The 26333-nt window shown below is 43.5% G+C and overlaps 1 protein-coding gene across 1 annotated transcript in view; it reads right to left on the minus strand.

Annotated features, from left to right (window-relative positions):
* Positions 1-19507: 19507 nt before the first annotated feature.
* LOC117473240 (phospholipid phosphatase-related protein type 4-like) overlaps positions 19508-26333 on the minus strand; it is a 36950-nt gene continuing 30124 nt past the window's right edge. The window contains 4 exon segments of the mRNA XM_034118770.1: positions 19508-21984; positions 22581-22716; positions 23470-24088; positions 25723-25948. Coding sequence (XP_033974661.1) covers positions 20714-21984; positions 22581-22716; positions 23470-24088; positions 25723-25948 — 2252 coding nt within the window. The 3' untranslated portion in view covers positions 19508-20713.

Below are 26333 nucleotides of genomic sequence, written 5' to 3' on the forward strand. Positions count from 1 at the left end.
TTATCACCAAACATTTTAAGAATGTTTTTAAAGAACGTTATCCTACCTTTCAGAAGAACATTCTGGGAACCAAAATAAAAGCTTCTGCTGAAAACGTTTTAAGAATAGTAGGGCATAATGTTCTAAAAATGTTATCAAAAACATTTTAGGAAGGTTATCACCAAACATTTTAAGAATGTTTTTAGAGAACGTTATCCTACCTTTCAGAAGAACGTTCTGGGAACCAAAAGAAAACTTCCTGCTGAAAACATTCCTAGAACAATGAATGTAACATTCTCAGAATGTTTTTAGAACAAAACATTTCTAGCTGGGCTACTGGATCCTCCGGGGCAGACAAGCTGTCAAAAAACACCAGTGGGCATGCGTTGAATGCAGAAAATGGAGGGTGAAGCCCGTCTACCCCAAAATGGCCGACCTGCCTCCCTCCAGGCTGAAGGCTCTGGAAACCCCCTTTTTGGTCTACAGGAGTAGACTGTTTCGGTCCCCTAAGCATCAAAGTTGGTCGCAGGGTAGATAAACGTTGGGGAATATTATTCAAATGCGCTTTATTGCACGTAGAGGATGTCCTTATGAACTCAAAACCAATCGGCTCTGCATCCTCTGGCAGAGCGGATCCTGACCCCATAACTCCAAACATCCTTCTGATGGGGCGGTGAGATGCTTCCCTATCTGTCTATGCAGATGCCGACCTGCTTGGACGGAGACACAGTCAAATACTAGCCGATCGGTTCTGGTCTTGTTTTTATCAGGAACTACCTTCCCAACCTACAAGTACGGAATAATAATAATATATGGGAGAAGGATACGAATAACATGAAGGAAGGAGCAGTGGTACTGCGGATGGACCCCCTACTACCTAGAGGACAATGGCCTGCAGGAAAGGTGTCACGCATCATACCCAGTCAAGACGGAAGGATCAGGACCGTGGAGGTCACATCTAAGGACAGGAAGTAAATAGAATAGAATTGTTTAATGTCATTATACATGTACAATGAGATAATAAATGCTTCTCCCTTTCAAGGGTGCCATCAAAACAAAAAACATCACAACATAAGACAACAAATACACGCAGATACATACTTAGGAATAAGGAATACAGTGGAGTAATTATTTCCAGGAGTATAAAAATAAAATCTATAATGTAATAAATAATAATAGTAGGTATGTATTTATAATAATAATAGTAATGATATATATGTATATATGTACAGAGTCACATTTACTTTTACATGCAGGATGATTAAGAGGTATGATTTTCAGGTGTTAAGAGCAATGATGGCTCTTGGGAAAAAACTGTCTTTGAGTCTTTTTGTTTTGGATTGTATACACCTGTAGCGCCTGCCGGAGGGCAGCAGGTTGAACAGGTGAAAGCCGGGGTGTGAACTGTCCTTAACAATGTTTTTGGCTCTACTGAGGCAGCGGGAGGTGTAAATATCCATCAGGGAGGGGAGAGGGCAGCCGATGATCCTCTGTGCTGCTTTTACAACTCTCTGGAGCCTCATCCTGTCGGCCTCAGTGCAGCTGGTGTACCACACTGTGATGCAGTATGTTAATAGGCTCTCGATGGTAGAGCGGTAGAAGGTCACCAGCAGCTTAGTGGCCAAGTTGTTCTTCCTGAGCACTCTCAGGAAGTGCAGACGCTGCTGGGCCTTCTTGATGACAGCTGTGGTGTGGTCCTTCCAGGAAAGGTTGTTGGTGATGAGGACACCAAGGAACTTGAAGGTGTGGACCCTCTCCACACACTCACCGTTAATGTCGAGGGGAGCGAGGTTGGTAGTATTCCTCCTGAAGTCTACGATGATCTCTTTGGTTTTTGTGGGGTTCAGTGCCAGGTTGTTCACTGAACACCACGCTGAGAGCTTCAGTACCTCACTCCTGTAGGCCGACTCGTCTCCTCCTGAGATAAGCCCCACCACAGTGGTGTCGTCAGCAAACTTGATGATGATGTTCTCTGGGTGGGCTGGACTGCAGTCGTGGGTGTAGAGCGAGTACAGGAGAGGGCTCAGCACACAGCCCTGAGGAGAGCCGGTGCTGAGAGTGCGGGTGGAGGAGTGATGGGGGCCAAGTCTCACACGCTGGGGGCGGTTAGTGAGGAAATCTTTGATCCAGGAACAGGTGGGTGGGGGAAGGCCTAGGTTTGATAGTTTGCAAACTAGAATGTCCGGGATGATTGTGAGAGCAATCTGACGTAGCTCCCACGATGCTCCAGGTGGCTCAGTGCAGAGTGGAGAGCTATGGCAATGGCGTCTTCAGTGGATCTATTTGCTCTGCAGGCAAACTGGTGTGGGTCGAGGGTGGGGGGAAGGCAGGCCTTTATGTGATGTAACACCAACCTCTCAAAACACTTCATGATCACAGGTGTGAGTGCAATGGGGCGGTAGTCATTAAGGCTGTCTGTGGTTGCTTTCTTAGGAACAGGAATGATAGTGGCAGTTTTAAGGCAAGGTGGGATAACCAACCCGGTATCACGGCAAGACGTGAACATGTGACGATCTACCATGCTGGGAGACGTGAATATGTCACGGTTTCGTCCCTTCAAACGTGACAGTTACACAGTATTGTTAACATGGCCCAACCAGTGGAGAAATACCCGGAAGTGCCAAGCAAATGGTCTACCGCGCCTATTGGTCGGTTTTTATTGTCAAAATTAGATGTTTTTAATTAATTTTTTAATCGTCACACTCGATTTCGCCAATTTTCTTGTTGCCCTAGCTGGTCGACACCTCTTTTAGCAGAAACAAAGGCTACATTAATGTATTAAATCGATGTTAATCCATGTGTGTGGATCATAGACTGGTGTGGATGTGGAATTAACGGACGTGACGTTGTGCGATTGCGTTGCCAGGCAACGCAATTTACAAACTCTTCAACTACAACCCTAATTATATTTAAAAACATTTTAGAAGGCCTCACAAAATACTTTAATGTAAATTAAAATGTAAATGTGAAGGGATGTGTGTAATGTGGTGATTGACATTATTCACCCACGGATCTATGGGTTGGGGGTATTGTTCCGCACGGACATTTTAGTTAACCGGACTTACTGTTGATGTGAAATCCGAATAAAAAAAAAAAATAATAATAATAATACTTTATTCCGAGTGTACTTGCTTTTCTCTTTGGAGGTCATCACATAACGGCATTCTAATACACGGTTCGGCTGCATTAAATATTACATATCTGCCGTAGTTCTGTATTTATAGAGCCCTGATGAGAAGACTTCTGGACAAACAGGAAGCACTGCCGCCAAAACTGAAAACGTGACGTGGATCATAAATATATCAACAATTAAACAACATCTTACATTTCTTTTCACACAATACGTCTCCTTGCAGTATCAATACTAATTCGGCTGACTTTTATATTTGATCCAATTGGTAGATAGGTTATATTTACACCATAACGGTGCACAGCTGATATAAAAGGACTTGTCGTTTTTAAAGATATTACTGATTTTCTTTGAATATAAGAATGTAAATACTGAGTTGAGAGAATAGTCAGGGGATTTGGGTGATGGGAGACACATCTATGGATTCACAATTTCAATAGCTACTGTTAAATGATGGATATACCTTTCTGTCTGTGATGTTTTACAAATCAGATATTAGAAGTAAAACATGTGAAATAATAAAGCAATATCCTGTACAATTATGTGAAAACATGAATAAAACTACACATCTTCAGATGTTATACATACACAAGTGTCCTACACTAATAATACAAAGTTATTATGGCTGTGTGTACCTTGTGTGCACCGCCTAGTGGTTAAAGCACATTATTGAATTAGTTGTGTATATGATATGTCAATAAACCTTAGAAAATCTTGAAATCTTGAAAGGGATATGCAAAATAACCATTATATACAGTCTTTAATGAACTATTAGTAGAGAATAACGAGTAATGAATATACTTTATAGAGATCTGCAGATAAATATTTAGTCTTCTCAAGCAGCAACTATCAAATATCTCTCCTGATTGTTCGCACTTGACAATCACCTTTCCCGGAATTTTATTCAGGTGTAACTAAAGCCTGATTTAAGGGTTGTTTATATTTCACATCATTAATCAGAATCTGCAAAGTAACTAAAATAAATGTAGTGGAGTAAAAATACCAGGTTGACCTCTGAATTGTAGTGGAGTAGAATTGGTGATTCCTATCCCTACCGCTACGATTATTTTCTCCTCCATTTTTTGGCATATGAGGAAATGAACTGCGGTCTGGCTCTCTCAGCATACACGCGGTTTGATTGGCTAGCGCTTGAACTGTCAGATTTGCATACGCGGGATTTGATTGGCTGACGCCTCCGCCTCAGCTTCAAAAGTAGAACATTGCTCTACTTTTGCAGCGAGCACCGCGAGAAAAGCTACGCTTTGCTCCCAGAATGCAGTTCGGCGAATCGTGACGTCACCCCATTCAAAGTGAATGGGCAGAAGCGTTGAAGCGTCAACGCACGCCGCCGTGTGTAGGGGCCGTAAGAAGGAGAGACAGGCGCAGGGCCTCGGTTCCCATAGCGTCCGTTGCCTCTCCTGCTCATCCGCCCAGCTCTGCGCAGCGATTCCAGAGGGCTCCACGAGGCCAAGCTGGGCGATCCCGGAGAAATCCTGCCCCGGCCCCGCGTCAGCAGAGGGCCGCGGGTTGGGGTGCGCCGCCCGCTCGGAGTTGACGGGCGGCGGGAGGTAGCGTCCCGGCGGAGAGGGCTCTCTCCACCCAGGACGCGAGGATGAATCCTGCCTCCAATATTTATGATCCTACTGTGTGCATAAATAAAAATGATTGCATTTGTGAGTGTGAGAATCATTCCTTTCCACAATCCCGCACTTCACGGTAATGCCTGTACAGATTCCCCCCCTCGCCACCCCAGTTGTAATTCCAGTACAGGAAGCAACCAGCGGGTGCGCGCGTGTGATAAACCGCAGGAAGCACTGACAGAATGCTATGCGGGTACAAGGGCATTATGTGCGGCGTGAGGTTGTTAAAAAACACATCACGCCGAGTGTAAAAGCTCCGTTTAATGCCTCTTTTTCTCTGAGAGAAAACAGCATTACAGGACACTGAGACTGGGTTATTCACTCCAGTTTTGCAGCGTCCCTCCTCCATTCAGAAGCATAAGAGAGGCAAATCTGTCATCCCAAGAGGAGATAGGTTTCCTCTCAGCAGAGGTTCAGGCCCTGTTGCAGAAACAGGCGGTGTCTGTTGTGCACTCTCAAGACAGAGAGAAGGGGCACTATTCCCTGTACTTTCTGGTTCCCAAGAAAACAGGAGAATTCAGGCCCATTCTGGATCTTCGGGGCTTGAACCGGCACATTGCATGCAAAAAGTTCCATATGTTGACTATGAAACAGTTACTGGGACTGGTGCAGCCAGGCGATTAGTTTACAACCATCGACCTGAGGGACGCTTACTTTCATGTCGAAATTGCTCCAAGGCACAGAAAGTATTTGCGTTTTGCCTTCCAGGGGATAGCCTACGAGTACAACAGACTGCCGTTCGGCTACTCCCTATCCCCACGCACGTTCAGCAAATGTGTGGCCACGGCGCTGCAACCGCTGCGCGACCATGGCATGAGGGTGTTCTTTTATCTGGATGACATCATAGTCATGGCCAGGTCCAGGGAATGGGCAATGTTTCACACAGCCCAGTTGATCCTTCACCTAACCAAGTTAGGTTTTGCGATCAATTCAAGGTTCAAGGTTCAAGGTTCTTTATTGTCAATCTGACATAGCTACAGAGTAATTATGCAGTTGAAAATCTTATGTCACAGGCTTCTCCAACAATGCAACATAATAACATAACATAATAACAATAAGAGCATGAGCAATACAAAAATAATAATAGTTATAAAAATGAAATAAAGTTATGATGTGGAATAGTGCAGTATGAGTCTATATACAAGTTATTGGAATGATATATATATATTAGGTATTAGATACATACTACTGAGTTGAATGTTTGATGTTGTTTCAACAGTTCAATTTTTTAACAGTCTCACTGCCCGCGGGAAGAAACTGTCTCCGAATCTTCTTGTCCTTGCCAGGATGCTGCGGTAACGTCTGCCAGACGGCAACAGAAAGAACAGTTTGTGGCTGGGGTGATGGGGGTCTTTGATAATCCGTAGTGATTTCTTCCTGAGCCGCTGGGAGTAAAGGTCCTCCATGGATGGCAGCTCCGTCCTGGTGATGTGCTGTGCAGTTTTCACCACCCTCTGTAAAGCCTTACGATCGAGGTCGGTGCAGCTGCCGTACCAGGCCGTCATGCTGCCAGTGAGGATACTCTCTATCGTGCACCTGTAGAAGTTGCAGAGTATCCTGGAATCCATTTTGAACCTCCTCAACCTGCGGAGGAAGAAGAGCCGCTGTCGAGCTTTCTTGGTGATGGTGGTGGTGTGAAGAGACCATGTCAGGTCCTCAGTGATGTGGACCCCAAGGAACCTGAAGCTTTTGACTCTCTCCACCGTAGTCCCATTGATGGCGATGGGGGCGTGTCCCTCTCCCTGCTGCTTCCTGTAGTCCAATTGGAAGAAGAGCTCCCCCATACCTCACCAGCAGGTAGAACATCTGGGGGTGATGCTCGATGTGGGCAGGCTACGGGCCACCCTGACAGAAAGCAGACAGGCATCCCTGCTGCGGGCAGTCTGCAGGCTGCGTCAGGGGGCGACGGTGACAGCTTTGACCATCATGCAGACTTTGGGTCTCATGACGGCTGCTCACTCCGTAGTGCCACTCGGACTCCTGCATGCACGTTGCATGCAGAGGTGGTTTATCGGCCTTCGTTTAGATCTCAAAAGACTCAAACGGCGTCTGGTGACCATCCCCCCCTCAGTAGAGAGCAACCTCCGATTCTGGAGATCCCCAGAGAATCTGTGGAGGGGAGCTCCACTGGGGCAGGTAACCTCCTATGTCACAGTCTTCACAGATGCTTCAGTGACAGGATGGGGGGGGGACGTGCCTAGAGAGAGCTGTGGGTGGTTGCTGGCCTCTGGCGGAGGCACGGCACAGCAACCTCCTGGAGCTGCAAGCAGTGATGTTGGTCCTACAGCACTTCAAACCCTTGATACAGGGCAAACATGTGCTAATAAGGAGCGACAACCGCACCACAGTGGCGTACATCAACAGGCAGGGCGGAGTCCGCTCAATAGCCTTGTTGACCGCAGCAGAGAACCTGTGGCTGTGGGTTTCACAGATTGTGTTGTCTCTAAGGGCCCTGCACATCCAGGGACGGGAGAACGGGGGGGCCGACCTCATGTCGAGAGGCGGACCCCTGCCAGGCGAGTGGAGGCTTCACCCGGAGGTGGTGAAGCAGGTCTGGACTCAGTTCGGGAGAGCAGAGGTGGACCTGTTCGCCAATCGGCGCAACAGCCACTGTGCCCTGTGGTTCTCCCTGGCTCGGTGGGACAACCCGCCCTTGGGGGTCGACGCATTTGCACACGAGCCATGGCCAAGAAAGCTGCTTTACGCTTTTCCACCGCTGCACCTTATCCCCCCCCTCCTGGAGAGGGTGAGGCGGGAACAGCTGTCAATCATCCTGGTGGCCCCAGATCGCCGCCTGGCGCCGTGGTACGCGGGGGTAACACAGATGATGGTGGGCCAGCCCTGGGCGATTCCTCAGGTCTGGGGAGTGCTGTCTCAGGAAGCAGGTGCAATAGGGGTGTTACCAACTCTGGGCCAACCTCTCCAGGCTTGGCTCCTGAGAGGGACAGGCTGAGACAGGTGGGGCTGTCTGATAACGTTATTCAGACTATCCAAGCAGCAAGAGCAGAATCCACCACAGCTTGTTACAGGCCAAAGTGGGCGGGATTCCGTTGATGGTGTGAAGGAAGGAGTCTAGAGCCTCTGTCGTGCACACTGGGCTCTATTCTTACCTACTTACAGATACTGGTGGACAGGGGGCTGGCTCATTCCACAATTAAGGTGTATGCAGCAGCCATTTCGTCCTGCCATGAGGGATTTGGAGGCAGGTCAGCCTTCAGTCAGTCGCTTATGACGCGGTTTTTGCAGGGGGTCAGGAGGCAGCGCCCGGTAGTGCACGCCTCCGCCCCACAGTGGGACCTGCCGTTGGTGCTCGATGCTCTGGTCACAGAACCATTTGAGCCTCTGGAGCTCTCCTCCCTGAAAGCACTGTCATGGAAGACAGCATTGCTACTTGCCTTGACTTCGGCTAAAAGAGTGTCCGAGCTGACCGCTCTGTCGGTGCACCCAAGTTGTCTTTTGATCCGGGGTGACCGTAGCGGGGCGACACTCAGGCCGAACCCCTCCTTTACTCCTAAGAGTATCAGAAGTTCATTCAGATCAAGGGCTATTCAGTTAGGTGGCTTTAATCTTCCACCCCATATTGGGGCCAGGGAGGCTACATTTCACCTCCTCTGCCCAGTGCGTGCGCTAGCATGCTATGTAGAGCGCACGGCTGCCATTAGGCGCACTGAACAACTGTTTGTGTGCTTTGGGGATGGTGTGGCTGGAAAAGCCCTCTCAAAGAAGCGCCTAACAGGATGGCTATGCGGGTGCATTACACATGCCTATGGACGGGCGGGGAGAGCCCTCCCCACTGGGGTCCGGGCACATTCTACACGGGCTGTGGCTGTGTCAACAGCCTTATTCAGCGGCGTGAGTGTAGAAGATATATGCACGGCGGCGTCTTGGTCTACGCCAGGCCCCTTCATAAAATGTTATCTCCTGGACATGTCTGGCTCCTTCTCGTCGTCTGTGCTTGCCGGGGCAACGCATGACTGGTGAGAGGAGGGGTGGCTGTGGGTCAGCAGCTATCTGACCCCCCCCCCCCTGGGACATAAAGCACTTGTGTTTTCCCATGCTCCTGAGGGACTCGGGAGACATGGTGCGCAATCAGCCCCATACAGGGCTGGAGGACTCTCCCCGCCTGCCTATGGGCAGGCTGGGAGAGCCTTCCTCACTATTGTCCATGCCCACTCTACACGGAGCGTGTGTGAGTGTGGGAGATGAGGTGCACTTATGTTTTCCCATGCTCCTGAGGGACCTGGGGAACATGGTGCGCGGTAGGCTCCAGACGGAGTCTCCGCACAATTTTTTCCATGCACACTCTACACGGGGTAAGCGTGTGTGAGTGTGCCTTATCCAAGTTGCGGCCCCGACTTCTCCACGGTTACAACCGGATGGGAGGAAGTGGGGATGCAGTGGATGTTAGCCAAAAGCCGGTCAGGGACGGTGTGGTGGGTCGATGTTGTTGGACAACAGGGCGTTTATACATCGGGGCTCCGCCCACTGTACCCATAGAGTCCAGTAGAGGGCGGAGCCTGTGTGAGATATAACGGGGGGTTACGTATTGTAACCCTAGTTATATAAGGACAGGCGGAGCCCTCTACCTGGGGGCCCTGTCTTTCCTAGTCCGCTCGCTGAAGAGTGTATAGGATAGTGGGGCGGCGGGTGTAGCCACCTTATATACTGTGGGCCTGCGCGCGCATTCAGGTAGGCTCGCCTCGATTGGCCGGCTACGTTTACGTAATTCAGTAGGTGAAAGCACGCACAGCATGAGTAGTACCCATAGAGTCCAGGAGAGGGCTCCGCCTGTGCTTATATAACTAGGGTTACAATACGTAACCCCCCGTTTCTTCACTCACGTCTCTGTCCCTCCCTGTCTGTTTCGCTTCTCTTCCCCTTCCAAAAACCCCTCGTGATGTCGCACTGCTTCCACACACAGCATGGCTAAATATGTGTTTAGCCTCTTCAAAATGCTCACCCTCTAATGATGAGGAGTGATGCCGTTTTTTATGACCTAATGTTATTATAACTAGGTCTGATCACTGTCCCTCAATATGCTAATAATAGTCTGAATGGTTTCTATTAACACATCCTCCTCTTTCCACCTCCTCCTCATCTTCCTCATTCGCCTCCTCTTTGAAAGTCTTCCTAATACACCACATCCATTTGAGGACCCTCTGGTTCCCTTCCTGTGATAAAGTAGCCCTTTTTACAGAGTGATTGGGTGGCCATAACACAGTAGCAAGCCGTGACTTCTATACCTAGGCCCTCTGACCCCCACCCCTTCCCTCAAAAAAAAAAAAAAAAATAGTTATTACGTCACAGCGTATACTTCAGCGGAATATCAAAACAACGGCCCGGGGTGCAAAACGCATCAATGAAAGCGACCCTCTACCACACAAAACAACACCTGTAAATAACCCAATTTGTGTTCTTTGAAATTGAAAAGAATATTGCATTGTGTTTGTTACTTTCGTTGCAGTTGTATATGTCTTAAAGGTCCCATGTCATGCTTTTCCGGTTATTACCCGTCCCCTTGTGTATTATGAAGGTTTTTATGCATGTAAACGGTCTGCAGAGTCAAAAACCCTCAAAGTACAGCCTGTAGGGAGTAAAACTCTAACACCTCCCCAAAACGCCTCGTTGGAGATTTCTCATTTTCCATTGTTTACTCCCTGGGTACTCTGACGTCTGGATACCCAGAGGCCGCACCCTCTGCCAGCCTTTCACGAAACAAAGCTTCCCAAACCTTTCAGCGATTCATGCCGGATATGTACAGCGTAGGGCACTGAAAAACGATGCTGTTCCTACTTTGTTTGGACCAGCGGGAGATTCGGGTACACAACCTGTAAGTATTCATTGTTGTTTGTGTATTTATGATGTTTAAAACCAACAAGGTATCTACCACAACTGTTTAAATGGGTAAACGTTTTTCGGGCTACTACGTTGGGATCGCGGAGAAATGCTCTCCGCAGACCCATGCTCACAGCGTTATAAACCTTTTTCTTACTCAATATCAAGCCACACTTATTGTTTTTACTTCGGCTGTGAGTGTTTGTGTGTGCTCAGGCTGAGTTTCGCTTGTTCTCGCTGTATCGCCGACACGGAAGCCTGTCTGATCCTCGCAGCAGCTGCGAGCAGCAACGAGCCTCTCAACGTCGCGATCAATCAGAGCACACTGGGCTCACAGGGAGGAGGAGCAGGAGCTCCAACAAGCCGTTTAGGACAGAGAGTGAATACCGGTGAATACACATACTTTACAGAGATGCTGTATGAGAAACCAATGTGAGTTTGGAAAATTGCACAGTATAAATATATTTTAGTATACCTCAACAATGGAATTATGATCAGTAGAAATGGCCATGACATGGGACCTTTAAGTGTAATTTGGCTTGGCATCCTATTTTGTATGGACATGCTTTTATTTTGATGGCGAGTTTACGCTGTTGACAGGAAGTTGTTGTTACTATGGAAACAAGAAAAGCTTCACAGCGGGCGGAACTTGTCATAAAGTCCGCGAAAATAAAACCCACCCATTTAGAGGGAAGATATGATTGGTCAATTGTACTGTCATTTGACATTACTCTCGCGTTCAGTTATTATAGCTGGCCCTCTGTGAATTTATAGCTGGACCACCAATCAGCACCTATCTTCACAGGAACTCGCAGAGATGGCTAAAGGAGCTTCTTTCATTTAACCCTTCACATTCAAACAGAAACTGAATAGGCAGATTCGAAGGATTTATTTATCTGGAAATGTTATTTTAAATACAATTAAATCAAGTTATGTTGGTAAAACTAATGAAAAATATAACAAAAAAAATATTTAAAAAAAACATTTTTTTTTAATGTTTTTAAATATTACTTTGTAGAATATCTTAGGCCCTCACCATTGAGGCATAATTCAGCGTTCAAAAATGTTGTTGATTCAGGACAAAAAACAGCTTAGTTGTTGAATACATCCTGCAGATGCTCTGGAACACATGGTCAGTGTTGTAACCTGGGGTCATTGGGTGTTTCGGGTCTTTCCTTCAACATGTTACCCTCTCGCCCAGGCGGCCCAGCTGGGGTTGATCAGACCCAAGCTAGCGTCCCAGTATCATTGGCCCACAGATCTGCCCTCTTTATCCAAAAACTTCTGGTCCTTTGTGTGCTCATTCCAGGGCACTGTGAGTTTGAACAGGCCCAGCTGCTTGGTGGACTTTGACATGATGATGCTTTCTGGTCAGAGCAGTGTTGAAGTTCTCCGGGCTGCTTACCTAGATCTACTTCCTGTTGGCAATCAGTGGCGGTGGTGAGGAGACCGGACTCAGCCCTCTGTTGTACCTGAGGCTTCTCCCTGACTCTGAAAAACTTGTTTTTGGCCTCTCGTGGCCCTTGCTGGTGCTGATGGCCGTAGTGTTACTTGGCCAATTGTCTTCAGCACTTGGTCATGGTGCTAACATTGGTGTGTGTCTCCAAGGGCTTTTGGGCAACTGCTGAGGAGGTGTCCCAGCGATACACTTCCAGAACAATGCGGGTACCTCACTTTAGCCCCAGACGTGTAGGTTTGCTGGGCTTGGTTTATATCTGAGTGGAAGCGTCACGGCCTGGTACGGCAGCTGCACCGACCTCAATCGTAAGGCTTTACAGAGGGTGGTGAAAACTGCACAGAACATCACCAGGACGGAGCTGCCATCCATAGAGGACCTTTACTCCCAGCGGCTCAGGAAGAAAACACTACGGATTATCAAAGACCCCCATCACCCCAGCCACAAACTGTTCTTTCTGTTGCCGTCTGGCAGACGTTACCGCAGCATCCTGGCAAAAACAAAAAGATTCGGAGACAGTTTACTATCTGTGTTAGAGCCATTTTCCTTGAGTTATTATTGTCTGATAGTTAGGCTTGATAATAATATAAATTAGATTAAACTCACCATCTAAAGGTATTTTTGTGAGTCATATTATGGTTTAAAATGTATTAATTTAAGGCTCACTTATTATTTGTTATATGTGCGTTAGTATCACGTGCATGGCTATATGCCTATATATGGTAGGTTGATAGGACACAGCTGATGGTGATGAGACGGGGAAACGGAAAAGTCTTTTGACCGTGTTCTTTTTGTTCTTTTGGAGACTATTAACTTTGATTTAGGATGAAGCGAAGAAATGTGTCCTGCTGGTTATATGCCGTCTGGACTAACGAATAAAGCTCATCTGACTCAACCATGTTCTCAGCTCATTTGTTTGGAAACAAAGAGAGGCGCGTCAAAACCCACAACCCGATAGAGGTGGCTATTAAATTGTAGACAAGGATTAAAACGCCACCACAATCTGTATTATTATGTTGCATTGTTGGAGAAGCCTGTGACCTAAGATTTTCAACGACATAATTACTCTGTAGCTATGTTAGTTTGACAATAAAGAACCTTGAACCTTGAAGCGTCAATATATCTGAGTACAAGCAACAATAATTCTGAGTATGAGCATGCAGTTCGAGCACAAGCGAAAATCTAAGCGCGAGCAGGGGCTATTTGAGTATGGAGGCATGGTTTTGGGGAAAAACATTTGAAAATCTTTACGTAAAGTCCAGTCTTGCTCTTAAACTGAAAATGACTCTCTTAAATAAGGACTGTCTTGCAAACTTAAGGCCCTCAAATGGTCAGTTGATGTTGTGCTTCATTGCTGTGAGATCCTTGAAGCTTTCTTTGTTAGTTGGTATGATTACCATCTTTTCCCAATCTATAAGTTTGCTTTCACTTATATGTACTAAATTATATTCAAAATATCTCTATCAGGCTAATCAATGTACTATTAAAAAACTCTTCCTTTGTCCTTTCTCTTACTTTCTTATGCTCGCATATCTCTAAGCCTTTCAATCATTTTGACAGCTCTCCTGTCTATACAAGCAGAAACTCATCCGGGTGCCAGGGAAACAAAATGAAAAGGTACAAAGACACTGAGACGGACAGATTTGATATCAAATATTTATTTAGTTGCAGAGACACCACTGGAAAAGAGAAACGTAAGGATGTCTGTCATTATCATTACACTGTCACTGTTGTACATGTCAAATGTAACAGCCCTCAACAATGTGGTACACTAAAGTCACCCCAGTTCAAATGCAAAGCAATACTTCAGGTTGTTTTAAAAAAAAGTTCACATCTGTCCAGTCTGTGGAGTATGACTGTTGGCTCATGTGTCTAATTAGAAATAGCTAGCTAACAACGGGTTGATTTATGGTTTCACATGGATCTCAAAATCTGGTGTCCTGTGTGTGTCACTCTTCATAGTTCTACAATAAAGGTCAATATGGGTTGTAATAAGCTGCTTGTACAAACGTACTAGTATTGGTTATTGTGTAAAGCCAACAATGAAATACATGTACTGTACAACTGATTAAATTACACAGAATAGTGTACACGTAAAAAGAGTCATTGAGAGGAAACCACACAGAAACGGAATGCCAATAATACTCACAGAATATTTGTATAATGACTATTCGTCCCAAGTTTTAGTCATTCTGACGCTTTCCATGTATCTCTCTTCATTAATCCTGCTGATAGCTGCAGAGCACATTCACACAAATGTTTCCCACCATTTACTTATTTCTGAGTCAATGGTTCCTACAGCCATCAGCATAATGTGTGTGTGTGTAGAAAAGTACATCTAGAGTCCCAAGATATTCACATAAAAAGAACTTTTTTACATCCACTTTCTATTAACATGTTAGAAGTCTTAAGTGTACCAAACAGACATGGCTAGTTTAAGTTAAATTGTAATTACAGTAACATTTCTGTCTTCTTGCCGACTGAACAAGAGATACAAATCTGATCAGTTTGAGAACTGATGGACTTGTGGTGGATTGGCTGAAAAATGCATTTTTCCACCGAGTGACCATCCAAAATATCACGCTGGGCTAACACACAGGATATACTGATGGGTATAAAGATACAAATGTCTATGTACAGCATCATCATTAGAAACAGCTAATAGCTTATGTCAACTGAAAATAAATGTTATAGAAAAAAGACAACATCAAACCTAAACATACTTCAAGTATCCAGTAAGAATCAGTTCCGTGTAATATTCTGTAACCATTCATTTTTAATCCATGACATTATATCAGAGCGCTGTTTTAGATTCCAGTAGCATGGTAACAGTCCACTGTTGTGATCATGTTAAGACATAGTGCCACACTGTGGGAAATACACATTTCTGCTTTCTTTCCAAGAGAACTGTTCAAGTGTATAATTCATACAAAAAAGTATTGTATTTTTCAACCCTAGACATAGCCAGAGTAGCATCCTTCAGTCTTTATGCTAAGCTATCCACAACCTGACTCCTAGTCTTTGTGCATTGAGAATGACATATTACTCTTTGAAAAAAATTAAATGAGAGTATTTTCCCAAATTTTTTCACCACTTTTGTGAATGTGAGTCCTACATTCCAGAAATGTGTTAGCGTTTTACCACTGTCTGTTACCTTTTTATTAAAAGCAAAAGTTGTTAGCTAAAGATATCGTCAACTTTTGTACTACTGAATAGAATATGTAAGAAACACCCCCAATTGCTTCTGTGTTATAAAGACAGCTGTTGCTAACAAGTGACTAAATTAAACTACTTTACACTTTCTTTATAGCCTAACGTTAGCTTTTATATATGGCTATTGCATTACACCTCATAAATCATAAAGTGGTGTTAATATGTGGAGATTATTATGATGAAAAAAACTTCCAGTATCGTAAACATGTGTGTTTCATGTATCTTACTTCCTGCAATATTCAAAAATCCAAAGGCAAACTTACATGACTTTATGTTGAGTGAGCCCCTGTGATGCTAACTTCTGGGCTGGCCTACAAAAATACATCACTGCACCACTCTATTATATATTTGTTCACATATACAGTATGATCAACTGCCGTCAGAGTGCTTCCTGTGGGCTGACCTGACCTGCTATTCTCATTCACTTGCAGCAGAAAATGTCCATTATATTTGATAGCTGTCAGGATCCAGAATATTTCCGACATGGCTGCTAGTATGAGAGTTCCTTCTTGGCTGGCTAAAGGATTTACCGGCCATGCACTCAAATTAGTGCAGATGGTTGCCATGGCAATTAGCAACATATTTGAAAAGCAGATATAAAAAAGTCTCTTTCACATACACTAATCAAAAATATCTGAATATATATTTATATATATATATATGTATATATCATATAAATAGAGATTCACTAAAAGAAAAAGACAACAATATGTGGTTATTACAAATATGACTTAAATATTATCCGTGGATCATTCACAGTCTGTCTGATATTTTTATAACAAACTTTCATCCGCTGGTTAAATCTATAAACATTGTGTCGTAACAATAGGTAGTATGAGGGCTAGCTATGTAGCTGCTAGCATAACAAACAACACCAACCACTTTGTATGCAAGTGAGCTAATAAAGTGCTACTCACATTCCCAAACTAAAGACTCACATTATTCATATACATATCATAGATCATCATTTCATATAATAGTATCAAGGGAGAAATAGAAATTTGAGTGTTAAGGCTGCTTGAGAGTTCCAGGGTTTACAAGATGAAGTTAATAATGCAGCTAGCTAAGCACATCATTAGCCTAGCCCATCATTAGAAGGCCTTCAGCGATAAATATCAGAATTTCATTAAATATACATTTCTGTAATAGCAAGTGTTATACTACTAGAGGGACTTGCAAATGAAGCAAGTGGTTTCCACAGTAAACAGTGGTGGGACAGTGCAGTAATGACCAGGCGAGGGACAGTCTTCCAGTAAAGTGCTCATTCTCTAAGATGTTCTAAAATGTTCCTCCTGGTGCTCCGACCATATGTTAGCACACGGACGAGTTTATTCTCACAGGGCGAACCTCTTTGTCTTTATTCAAAACAGTTCTATTAGCGAAATCATGATTTAAAAATGACCAACAAAGGAAATGTGAAATAGTACCAAAGTCTCTTCTCATTTTGATAAACACTACAACAGAATACTTGATATATGAATTCACATGAGAATTACAGTAATATTAATAAATGGAGTCTAAGTATATAACACTTACTGTAAGGTTATTTTGCCAAGATTATTGATTGACTGCCATTCTTCTTCAGTATTTCAAAATGTTGTATATAGCATATATTACAAAGCTCAGCATAGTCCCTCTTAAATAAATAGTGTCCATTAAACATGCAGTATGTCTTTGTTGTTCTGGCTAAAAGCTCATGAAAGTAGACTCAAAGGTACAGTTCTGAAACTGAGATAGTCACTTAAACAGGTTTCTACTGCGTACACGTAACTGAAATAATAATCTACTGACATGCTTTCTTGAAATTAGAGTTTGAATACAAAGCACAATCCACATTATCTATCATATCAAAATATATTTCTCTATCTCCATCACAATACAAAGGGGATAACGCAACAATACGTGTTGTTATTTATTCTTACAGGGAGTGATTCATCACAGTATTCATGTTAAACATGTTGTGAACAGGAATAGGCCTCATCTACGAAATGTATGGTTGCACAAATTTAAAAAATAGTCACCTCTAATGTGAGTATATGTTCCTTACATTCTTCTGGATTCTGTTAATAATAGCACATGTTTAGGCAGAAATAGCAGCTTTGGTTAAGGGTTGGGTATGTGCAGAAAATTAAAACTGTTAAATTAAGAAAGGTGAAGCCAGGTTCCTTGTACATGTACATCTACCTGTTATTTCAGTATTACGTTTGACTCCTGTGCTAAACTTGTTGTGCTCCCACCAACCTCTGCTGCAGCAATATTGGTGGAAAACATCTAATAGTAATTTCCCTGAACGAAACTGCAATTTAAATTGCAAGCATAACAAGTGACTGCTCTTTTTCTCTTTAATGTGGCTCGTACCTTCTACATCTTTTAAACCACTCCAAATATTCACAGCGGCTATGGCCTGTTCTCTCAAAACTCCCAGTTTAAGGGAATAACAACAGAACTGGTCACTAGCAGAATAAGCAAAAACAACTTCTATAATCTTTTTCATTGAACATTTATTGCTGTGTCTCAATTTGGACTTTAGTTACTGCTTTGTAAGTTTGCCAAAATGGCACTTTGACGTCGACCAGCATCTGACCGGCCAGATATACTAGTATAAAAGCCATGGTGTGGAGTAACAACGTAGGGACTTCCTTGAACCAGATTCTCCCTGGGGAAGTCTGGATCTGAATTTCCTTATCAGATCTGGTCCACGTTTCAAGTAGAAAATCTGTAATTGTAAGCTGAAAAATGTGTCTGTCGGCCTGAATTGTCCCTAACAAATCCAACCGTGAACCCAAAGAAATCCTCAATTATCCCTCTGGAGTCCGGATTAAGGGTACTTTGCCTCTTGAAATTCAGGCCATTTTTGTGCCACAGAGCAACTTTCATAGGAACAAACGGGCTCCCGCCTCCATTGCTGTATCTAGTTCTCTTAATACTTCCCTGGTGAGAAGTGTCCAGCATTCTATACTCAACTTTTAGACCGGTATAGGTGCACCATCCGACTACTCATAGTGTATTCTGCTATACTTAGCATTGGGACACACTGATCCACTCAAAACAGCAAATGTAAGTACAGAAGTAACAGCTTTTTGAGACACAGCAATAGTGGCAATGGACAATAGTTTTATATTGACCAATCAGTGCTAAATTCTACATGTCCTTTTAATGTGTTCATTATTTTGATAGTCCTTTACTCATGTAAAGTTATTCAGTAGCAACTGTCACATTCAACCATAAACACACTTGATATATATTGGCTTGTTTAACTAAAATACTCAGAAATGTTACAATATAAATCTTTTCCACTCCTTACTCACTGTATTCTAATAAAACATATTAATACCATTCACATTAGCAGCAACATCATCATCTCCAGCAACCTAATTTCCTAAATCTCCATCATGGCCCTTCACATACAAATGCTTGAACCAAAAAGACACAGAAATATATAAATATGTACACATCTATAATAAATGTCCACTGTGTTCTGCTGACACTGTCATCAAGCTGCAGTATTTGTGCTTTCTTAAATTCTACAGGATCTTAATGTTCCTCCTGACTGCTGAGTGCCTGCAGTCCAACAGCAGCACAGAATCCTGCATGTGACTAGCCCACAGCCACACCTCGTTCCTTCAGATGGCACTTGGGCTCTAAGTTAAAGAGAGCATGTAAACACTGGGCTAAGGAAAGCATGAGTAATGTCTGGTAAATAGCTGTTTCTGGTAAACAGTTGATTTTTTTCTCCAACAAATATACATGGAGTAGAAATGTGAGAATATGTTTCACTCAATGTAGAAATTCAACATGCAAAATCTAAACATCTAAAGTTACAACAGTTGTAACATTACACTGTGACTAATAAGTAGTGTTAAGGGAAACAATCTAAATAATTTGTGAAAAAAGTAATAATGTTATATAAATAAGATTGTTAGGGTAAAATAAAAAAGTCCTAAAAGTATGAAAATGTGTTATTTTCACAAGACTGTTGTATTATTACAAGACAAGAAATCACAATTATTATGAAAAGGGGTTTTAAGATTTGAGAGATTGTGTATTGTATTTCGGGGGAATTGAATTGTATAATTATTTTAATATTAAATATTAATATTTATTGTAGTAAACAGGTTAGAATAGTCTTCATGTTAAACTGAGGGTTGTTGAAGAACTAAAGTTATAGCTTTCAAGAACATACAGTTTTGTTAAAGATCTTAGTCTTCTTTCTAAATGACATTTTTAAATTGTAACATTTTGCCATGTATTTTTGTAAAATCCTGACTATTCTCATAAAATACTAACTTTTTTGAATATAACTAAAACCCTATCTTTTGACATAGAAAACCATTTCCTCACAATATCATCCCTTTTTCTTTTACTTTAATTGTAATACTGCAATGCTGGGGGACGTGGTGAAAATGAACCAAACAGAAAGTTCTTGTGTATGCTCTAAGTTGGTTCAGAAGACTCACATGCTGCATGTGTCAATGTACAGTACAGTTACTACACAGACACAGTTTATACAGTGCACATCTATAACACACAGCATGTAAAAAACAGAGCGCTTGTTGAACTACTTTTAAACACAAGCTGTGTCCCATGTTATTGTTCTTCATCACAAACACAATACCACCAGGATATACTGTTATTGCCAAAAAGGGACACCTTGTAGCCAAGACACAATTCTCATTGTGACTGTGGGTTTAGTTTCCACTGTGGCCACCCACATTCATATGTACAAATGTGCATACACAGCACATTTACAGGTTTTGAATGCAAATGTCCATCTGATGACATGTGGGATCCCTGTAATGTTGATATATTAATATTGTCACCTGTGTATGACAAAAGGATGAGCGCTGCACTGTTGTTGTGATAAAAAGCTGACATAGCAGTTCTTAGGCTGACTTCCTCGCTGGCAGGGAGCAATGGGACAGCTACTGAGCCAGTCGAAGGGTCAGCACTTTACTAAGCCCATTATCTTTGAGCCTAGGAAGCAAGTGTACTACATTTTTCACATTTACGAATAAAAAGTGACAAAAAGTAAACATGTTGAATCAAACTTACCCCTCTTGTGAGCAGCAATGCCAAGAGTTATGTCGTATTTGCCAGTGGGAGATTCTGGGCCGAGCTAAATGTGTTCCTACTCTCTATGGCTTTTGACCCAAAGGGGAAGCATAACTTTTTGAAAATAGGTCCTGATCAGCTCAGGTACGTCTCCTTTAAAGAAATAACACATTTTCAGTCAGCAAGCTGCTGGGCGTCACAATTGGCCAAATATTGTGCCCTTATTGACCAGGTGACAGGTTGCAGTTGGGTCCTAAATGTTTTTGGTCTTCCGATTCCCTAATAGCTGACCCTAGGTGGTGGACAGACTTAACCAAACTTGCTCTCATATTTGTTTAAATATTGTTCTGGTCAAGAAGGACATGTTTTAAATTCCAGGTTTAGGATATGATTTTAACAAAAAGTGTATCATTCTTTGTAGGCCAACCCCAGAGTAGGTGGTGGAGTGTGAGTTATTATGGGGCGGGGTAGGGTAGGGGGAGGCGTTGGGCTGGGACGCCCAAACATCCCCTGCAACTGCCTGCTGGGGTGGTTGGGATGGTTAGGGTGGATGGGGTTTTCCTGGAAACTTTGAAAGTTTTCCTGAAAAAGGCTTTCGTTGTCGTAACGGTTACTGTCATCACAGATGCGGTGGTTATTGTGGAGGTCGGGTGTGGGCCCTCGATCTGAGACATGGATGATGTGGGAGCCACTCTTCCTCCTCAGGGTTGACTCACAACTCGAAGAGGCCACGGACTGGCAGTCCGATCCACCGTCGCTGCTGGCAGCCGTTCCATCCACCGGAGTGACTCTGATGGTGGTGATGGCCTGAGGGTGGGGATGGAAGGGAGGAGCAAAGCTGGCAGGGGGGGGTATCGTCATGTTTGAGTTGGTAGAGTTGGGGCTAAAGTTGCCAGAGTTGGGGCTAAAGTTGCCAGAGTTGGGGTTAAAGTTGCCCGAGTTTGGGTTGTAGTTGGCAGAGTTAGGGTTGAAGTTTGCAGAATTGGGGTTAAAGTTGCCAGAATTAGGGTTGAAGTTTGCAGAGTTAGGGTTGAAGTTTGCAGAGTTAGGGTTGAAGTTTGCAGAGTTAGGATTAAAATTGGCAGAGTTTGGGTTGAAGTTTACAGAGTTAGGATTAAAATTGGCAGAGTTTGGGTTAAAGTTGGCAGAGTTAGGGTTAAAGTTGGCAGAGTTAGGGTTAAAGTTGGCAGAGTTAGGGTTAAAGTTGGCAGAGTTAGGGTTAAAGTTGGCAGAATTAGGGTTAAAGTTAAGGTGAATGTTATTAAAATTGGGATTGTTGGGGTTAAAATTGGGGTGCTGAAAGTTGTTGGGGTTATTTGGATGTAAGGGATGTAAAGGGTGTACAACATGGGGATGGTTCGTGTATACACCTTCTTCCCCCCCTTCTCCTGTTCCTCCACCCCCTCCATCTCCTCCCCCATCGCTTTCCATTTCGATTCCTGTCACGCTCCTCCGGCCGTCCACTGACCCTCCATCCCTTAGCGAATCACAGCTGTCTGTGTGTCTGTTCAAGTCGTCGAGGGGGAACGGCGACTGGCGGAGGGATGGCCGCTGATCGGGTGGTTTCCATCGCCAGGAGCCACTTCCGTCCGTGCTCGGAGGTTTCACCACAGGTTTGTTTGATCTGGACTCTGGGTGGGCATCGATACGGACTATACTTCCACTTCTTTCTAAACCTCCTGACAGAACAAGACAAATAATCAATAACTCAATAATGATCATCTACTACTAACCCTTATGACAATCAATAATAGCAATGATAATCATGATCTTGATTGTTTAAATCCATAACTCAAAAGGCACAGTGTTCATTAATTAGTTCCCACTCGTTCTTCTACATCTAGAATATTAAATTACTTAGGTATATACTTTATTCCCAGCATACCAGTGCTTGAGGCACAGAGCTTCACAACCACTCTTCATAAACATCAGGGGGAAGTCACAGAGAATATGTCCATATTTGACTCTATGTTTGATAAATACACAATATTTAATATTACCAGACATATCATTGGTGGCTCTCTTAAGCAAATGCAATCTGCCTTAAATGTAGAAAAGTTGCAGGATAATGGTGGCAGAAAAGTGACCTATTCAACCCCAATCACTCTTCTATTTAGTGTTATACTACTTTATGTTGTTCTGCAATAACAGAATCTAAAGTCAAGGATGGAGGGCTTTTAAGACTACCAATCTTCCCTGTGGTTGTCATGATTGGTAAGCATAACAATTATTGATGTCATAATGCTTCACATATAGTACTACCAGCAGTACAGACCTCCTCCTCCCAATGCTCCAGTGGTGGAAGCCGGCGGTGATGGGTCCTGGTCTGTCAGGGCTCTGTATCGAACGGATCCCCCGTCCTCCGACCGAGGAGAGTACAGCAGACCCTGCTGTTTGGATAAGGCTATCACCTGGAATTAGAGGTTGACAGTGAATTATACAGTTTAGGAAAGACATTTGGATCTGAATGCACAACAAATGGTTGAAAAAGCTCAGGCCAAGGATAAAGTCTTCATCTTGAGATACTGTATTTCACCAAAGTTCCAGTATGTTTGAAATGTTTAAATTGGCTAGTGATCTTGGAGTCGCTGTAAGTGCAGACACATTACAAACCAACTGCAAAACACAAACTGTAGGATTAACAATTGACAAACCAGCTGTGGATTAAAATTCGTATTCCCGAAGTTAATTTGCTCACCCTGTCAACAAGGAATAATAACTCTGTAATCCATTACCAACAGGATGTGGATTGCAAATTTGGTTTGTGGATTTAGGGTAAATCACAATTCAGGAATCTAGAGGTAGGCATTGAGAATATAGGCATATCTCCTGGCCACCAGCTTATACATATATATATATATATATATATATATATATATATATATATATATATGTATATATATATATACATATTTATATATACGTTGGTGTACAGGTGTGTATATATACATGTATGTATTTATTTTTGATATATTTGTATTATTTGTGATGGCTAGAAACAGCATTTCTATATCTCTGTCTGTATCACACACACAGAGGAATTGAAAATAAAGTAAAGACTTTTCTGATATTCTATCTGCTGGTGCAGGCAGAAAGACAGACAAACAAACAAACAAACAAACAGATAACAAGAGGTAAAGTTGGTGAAAAGAAGAATGATGAACCTGCATAAGACGAGGCTGTCCTCCAGCACTGAGCGGCCTGCAGGGGATGGTGGTCTTCTCGGCCACTCTCATCCACTTCTCTCTCACTGACCCCCCACCGTCCATCATGCTGTCCTCTGACTCACTCTCCTGATCCCTGCTCATGACGTTTTCCTCCTCAGGAATGTGAACCAGCTGCGAGGATCCAGGCCGGGATTGGATAGACACTCTGGCCCCACCAGCCATTCCTGTGCTGCCGTTATGTTGCAGGTGATTGTGATTGGTCATAGGAACAGAGCTTGCCGCTAGTTTCATGTACTGAGCTGGGATGTGGCCCCCAGCACGCAGCTCCGTCTCCTGACAGCTGATAAGTGAAGGCAGGTGTGTTCCAGCGCGGAGCTCCGCCTCCAGGCCCATGGCAGAAGGCTCAGAGGAGCAGCGCAGCTCCATGTTTCTCTGAGGAGAGGAGGAGGTGCAAGGTCTGATTCCATCCATCACCTGCAGGGACAGCTTCCTGTTGTCGTTTTTATTCTTCCATTGGCTGAGCAGCTGTTTGGATCTGGTTGAATCCATTGATGCGTGGATGGCGGCGTGACGACGTGGATTGCGACCCTCCTCCAATGAGGAGCCTCCGTGAGACCTAGAGAAAGGGGCAAACAAACTTCATGATCAATAACACAGAAAACAGCAGCATAGCTATTATATTGAAGCGTCATAGCAGAATGCTAACCACAACCATGTGAGTTCCACAGCAGGATGTTGTCAATTAGCAAAGCTTCTTTCTAGAGTAGTTAGCACTTGTGCCTAAGTGGCTGTACAATGTGTAAAGTGGGAGCTGCAGTGTGGCAGAATGACAGTCATGATGAAATCCCTCCTGCCCATTTTTCCACCCAGTTGAGATTTAACCACGCCCACTCCCGCATGACGAAAGCATCGACGCAGCGTCAGAGCAACCACCTTGTGTTTCCATGCCACAAAATATTTATCTGACAGCTACAGTCGCTTCATAGAGCATATTTTCAAGTAGATTGATTAAAATAGCTTTTTTAATATGAAATAAGGTATTTCATACCACCTTAATGTGATTCTGAGGCTACTTCATATTTTTCTATATTCGAATAAACTGCCTTAAAAAGCCATGTCTGTCCTGGCTATAGACCTCTACAAGATTCGTGTACTAGTGTAGTTGCTTTAATCATGGAACAATAAGTAGCAAGCTAATTTTGTCTGTACTTAACTAAAAGGTCACCTATTATGCAAAATCCACTTTTTCATGTCTTTTATACATAAACATGTGTCCCCTCTGTGTAAAGAGACTCTGAAAGTTTCATGAAAAAAGGGTTAGGGTTGGGTTGTTAGGTGTGTGTGTAGATGCAGCGGACAGACAGGTCTCAGTTGGTTTGGTGTCCTCTGCTTATTTTTAATACTTGTAAATACAACTTTTGGCCCGTAATTTCATTTCCCCATTGTAGCGACCAGAGAGGGGGGGGGGGGGGTATATATCCAGTCTCTGATAGTGTTACGTTATTATGAGAGTGCTCTCATACTTGTTTGATTCTGAAATTGTATTTATTTATATAAATATATGTGTGTGTGTGTGTGTGTGTGTGTGTGTGTGTGTGTGTGTGTGTGTGTGTGTGTGTGTGTGTGTGTGTGTGTGTGTGTGTGTGTGTGTGTGTGTGTGTGTGTGTGTGTGTGTGTGTGTATGTGTGTGTATGTCCGCATCTGTAGCCTATTATTGTCTCATCATACCGCACTGTGAATGAATCAAAGTAAATATATAAGTGGTCATGAACACATCTGTCCATCAGACAGAGGGCTGCTGTGCCTCCTGTCATCATTAATGGACGTCTCTTTAAAATGACCGCTCAGAGGAGAGGAGTTCTCATTTCTCTAACCGCCTGCTGCTTCCCCTCCTCTCTCCTCGGTTCCCCTCCTCGACTCCTCCTGTGGGCGGGACTAAGACGAGGAGGGGAATTAGATTAATGGGAAACCTTCAGAGAATCAGCACTTTTGAAACAGGGCTGAAACAGAGGGGATTATGGGATGCTGCAATGATCTGTTTGGTATTTCGAGCCAAACACTTCAGAGACATGTTTTATATATATCCGAGACCTATAATATATTGATGAAAAAGAGTATAATAGGAGACCTTTAAATAAAATGCCATGCTAAAATAAAAGGAAGTCCTCTGTCCCTGAAAAAGAAGGCACATTGCAAAAAAGCCTTTACATATGGATAAGCATGTGGCAGTTAAACAGGATATCTGCTGACCTTGGCAGGGTGCTGCTGCTGAAGGTCATCATGTTGTCGGTGGGGCCCATGGGGCTGGACGGGGTGATCACCTCCACGTCAGCGCTGGCTCGCTTCATATTCATAGACGGCTCTCGGTAGGAGGCGCTCCGAGTCAGGATGTGCTCTGGTTGGTTGAGGGACAAAGTGTGGGAGGAGGTCCTTGTGATGATGGGCTCTGGTTGGCTGGGAGCCAGGGTGTGGTGACCTGTAAGTGGATAACAAGGAGAGTCACACTCCTAATGTCAAGGTTAAAATGGGATTATTTTAAATGAGTGTTCTCATCATTAAAAACATTTGATTTGCCTTTTATCTATCTATTAGGGCTATTTTATATATGTTTTACACAGTTTTTTCATCTTGAACACCAATCGAGGGTTCTCGCTCTTACACATTCTGAAGGAGTTTCACCGCTCAGTCAGATAGCCGTAAAGTGATAAGGAAGATAAGCTTATGGAGATAAATGTACAACACTTGCCAATAGTAACATCCAGGGTATACCCAGATGATCAGCTTAAACAATTGGGCTTTTCTGCCTTTGTTATGATAGTTTCCTTCTGAACGACCAAAGACAAGCTTCTCCTCTAACTTCC

This window comes from Trematomus bernacchii, unplaced genomic scaffold, assembly GCF_902827165.1.
Source record: "Trematomus bernacchii unplaced genomic scaffold, fTreBer1.1, whole genome shotgun sequence".
In the NCBI taxonomy this organism is placed as follows: Eukaryota; Metazoa; Chordata; class Actinopteri; order Perciformes; family Nototheniidae; genus Trematomus; species Trematomus bernacchii.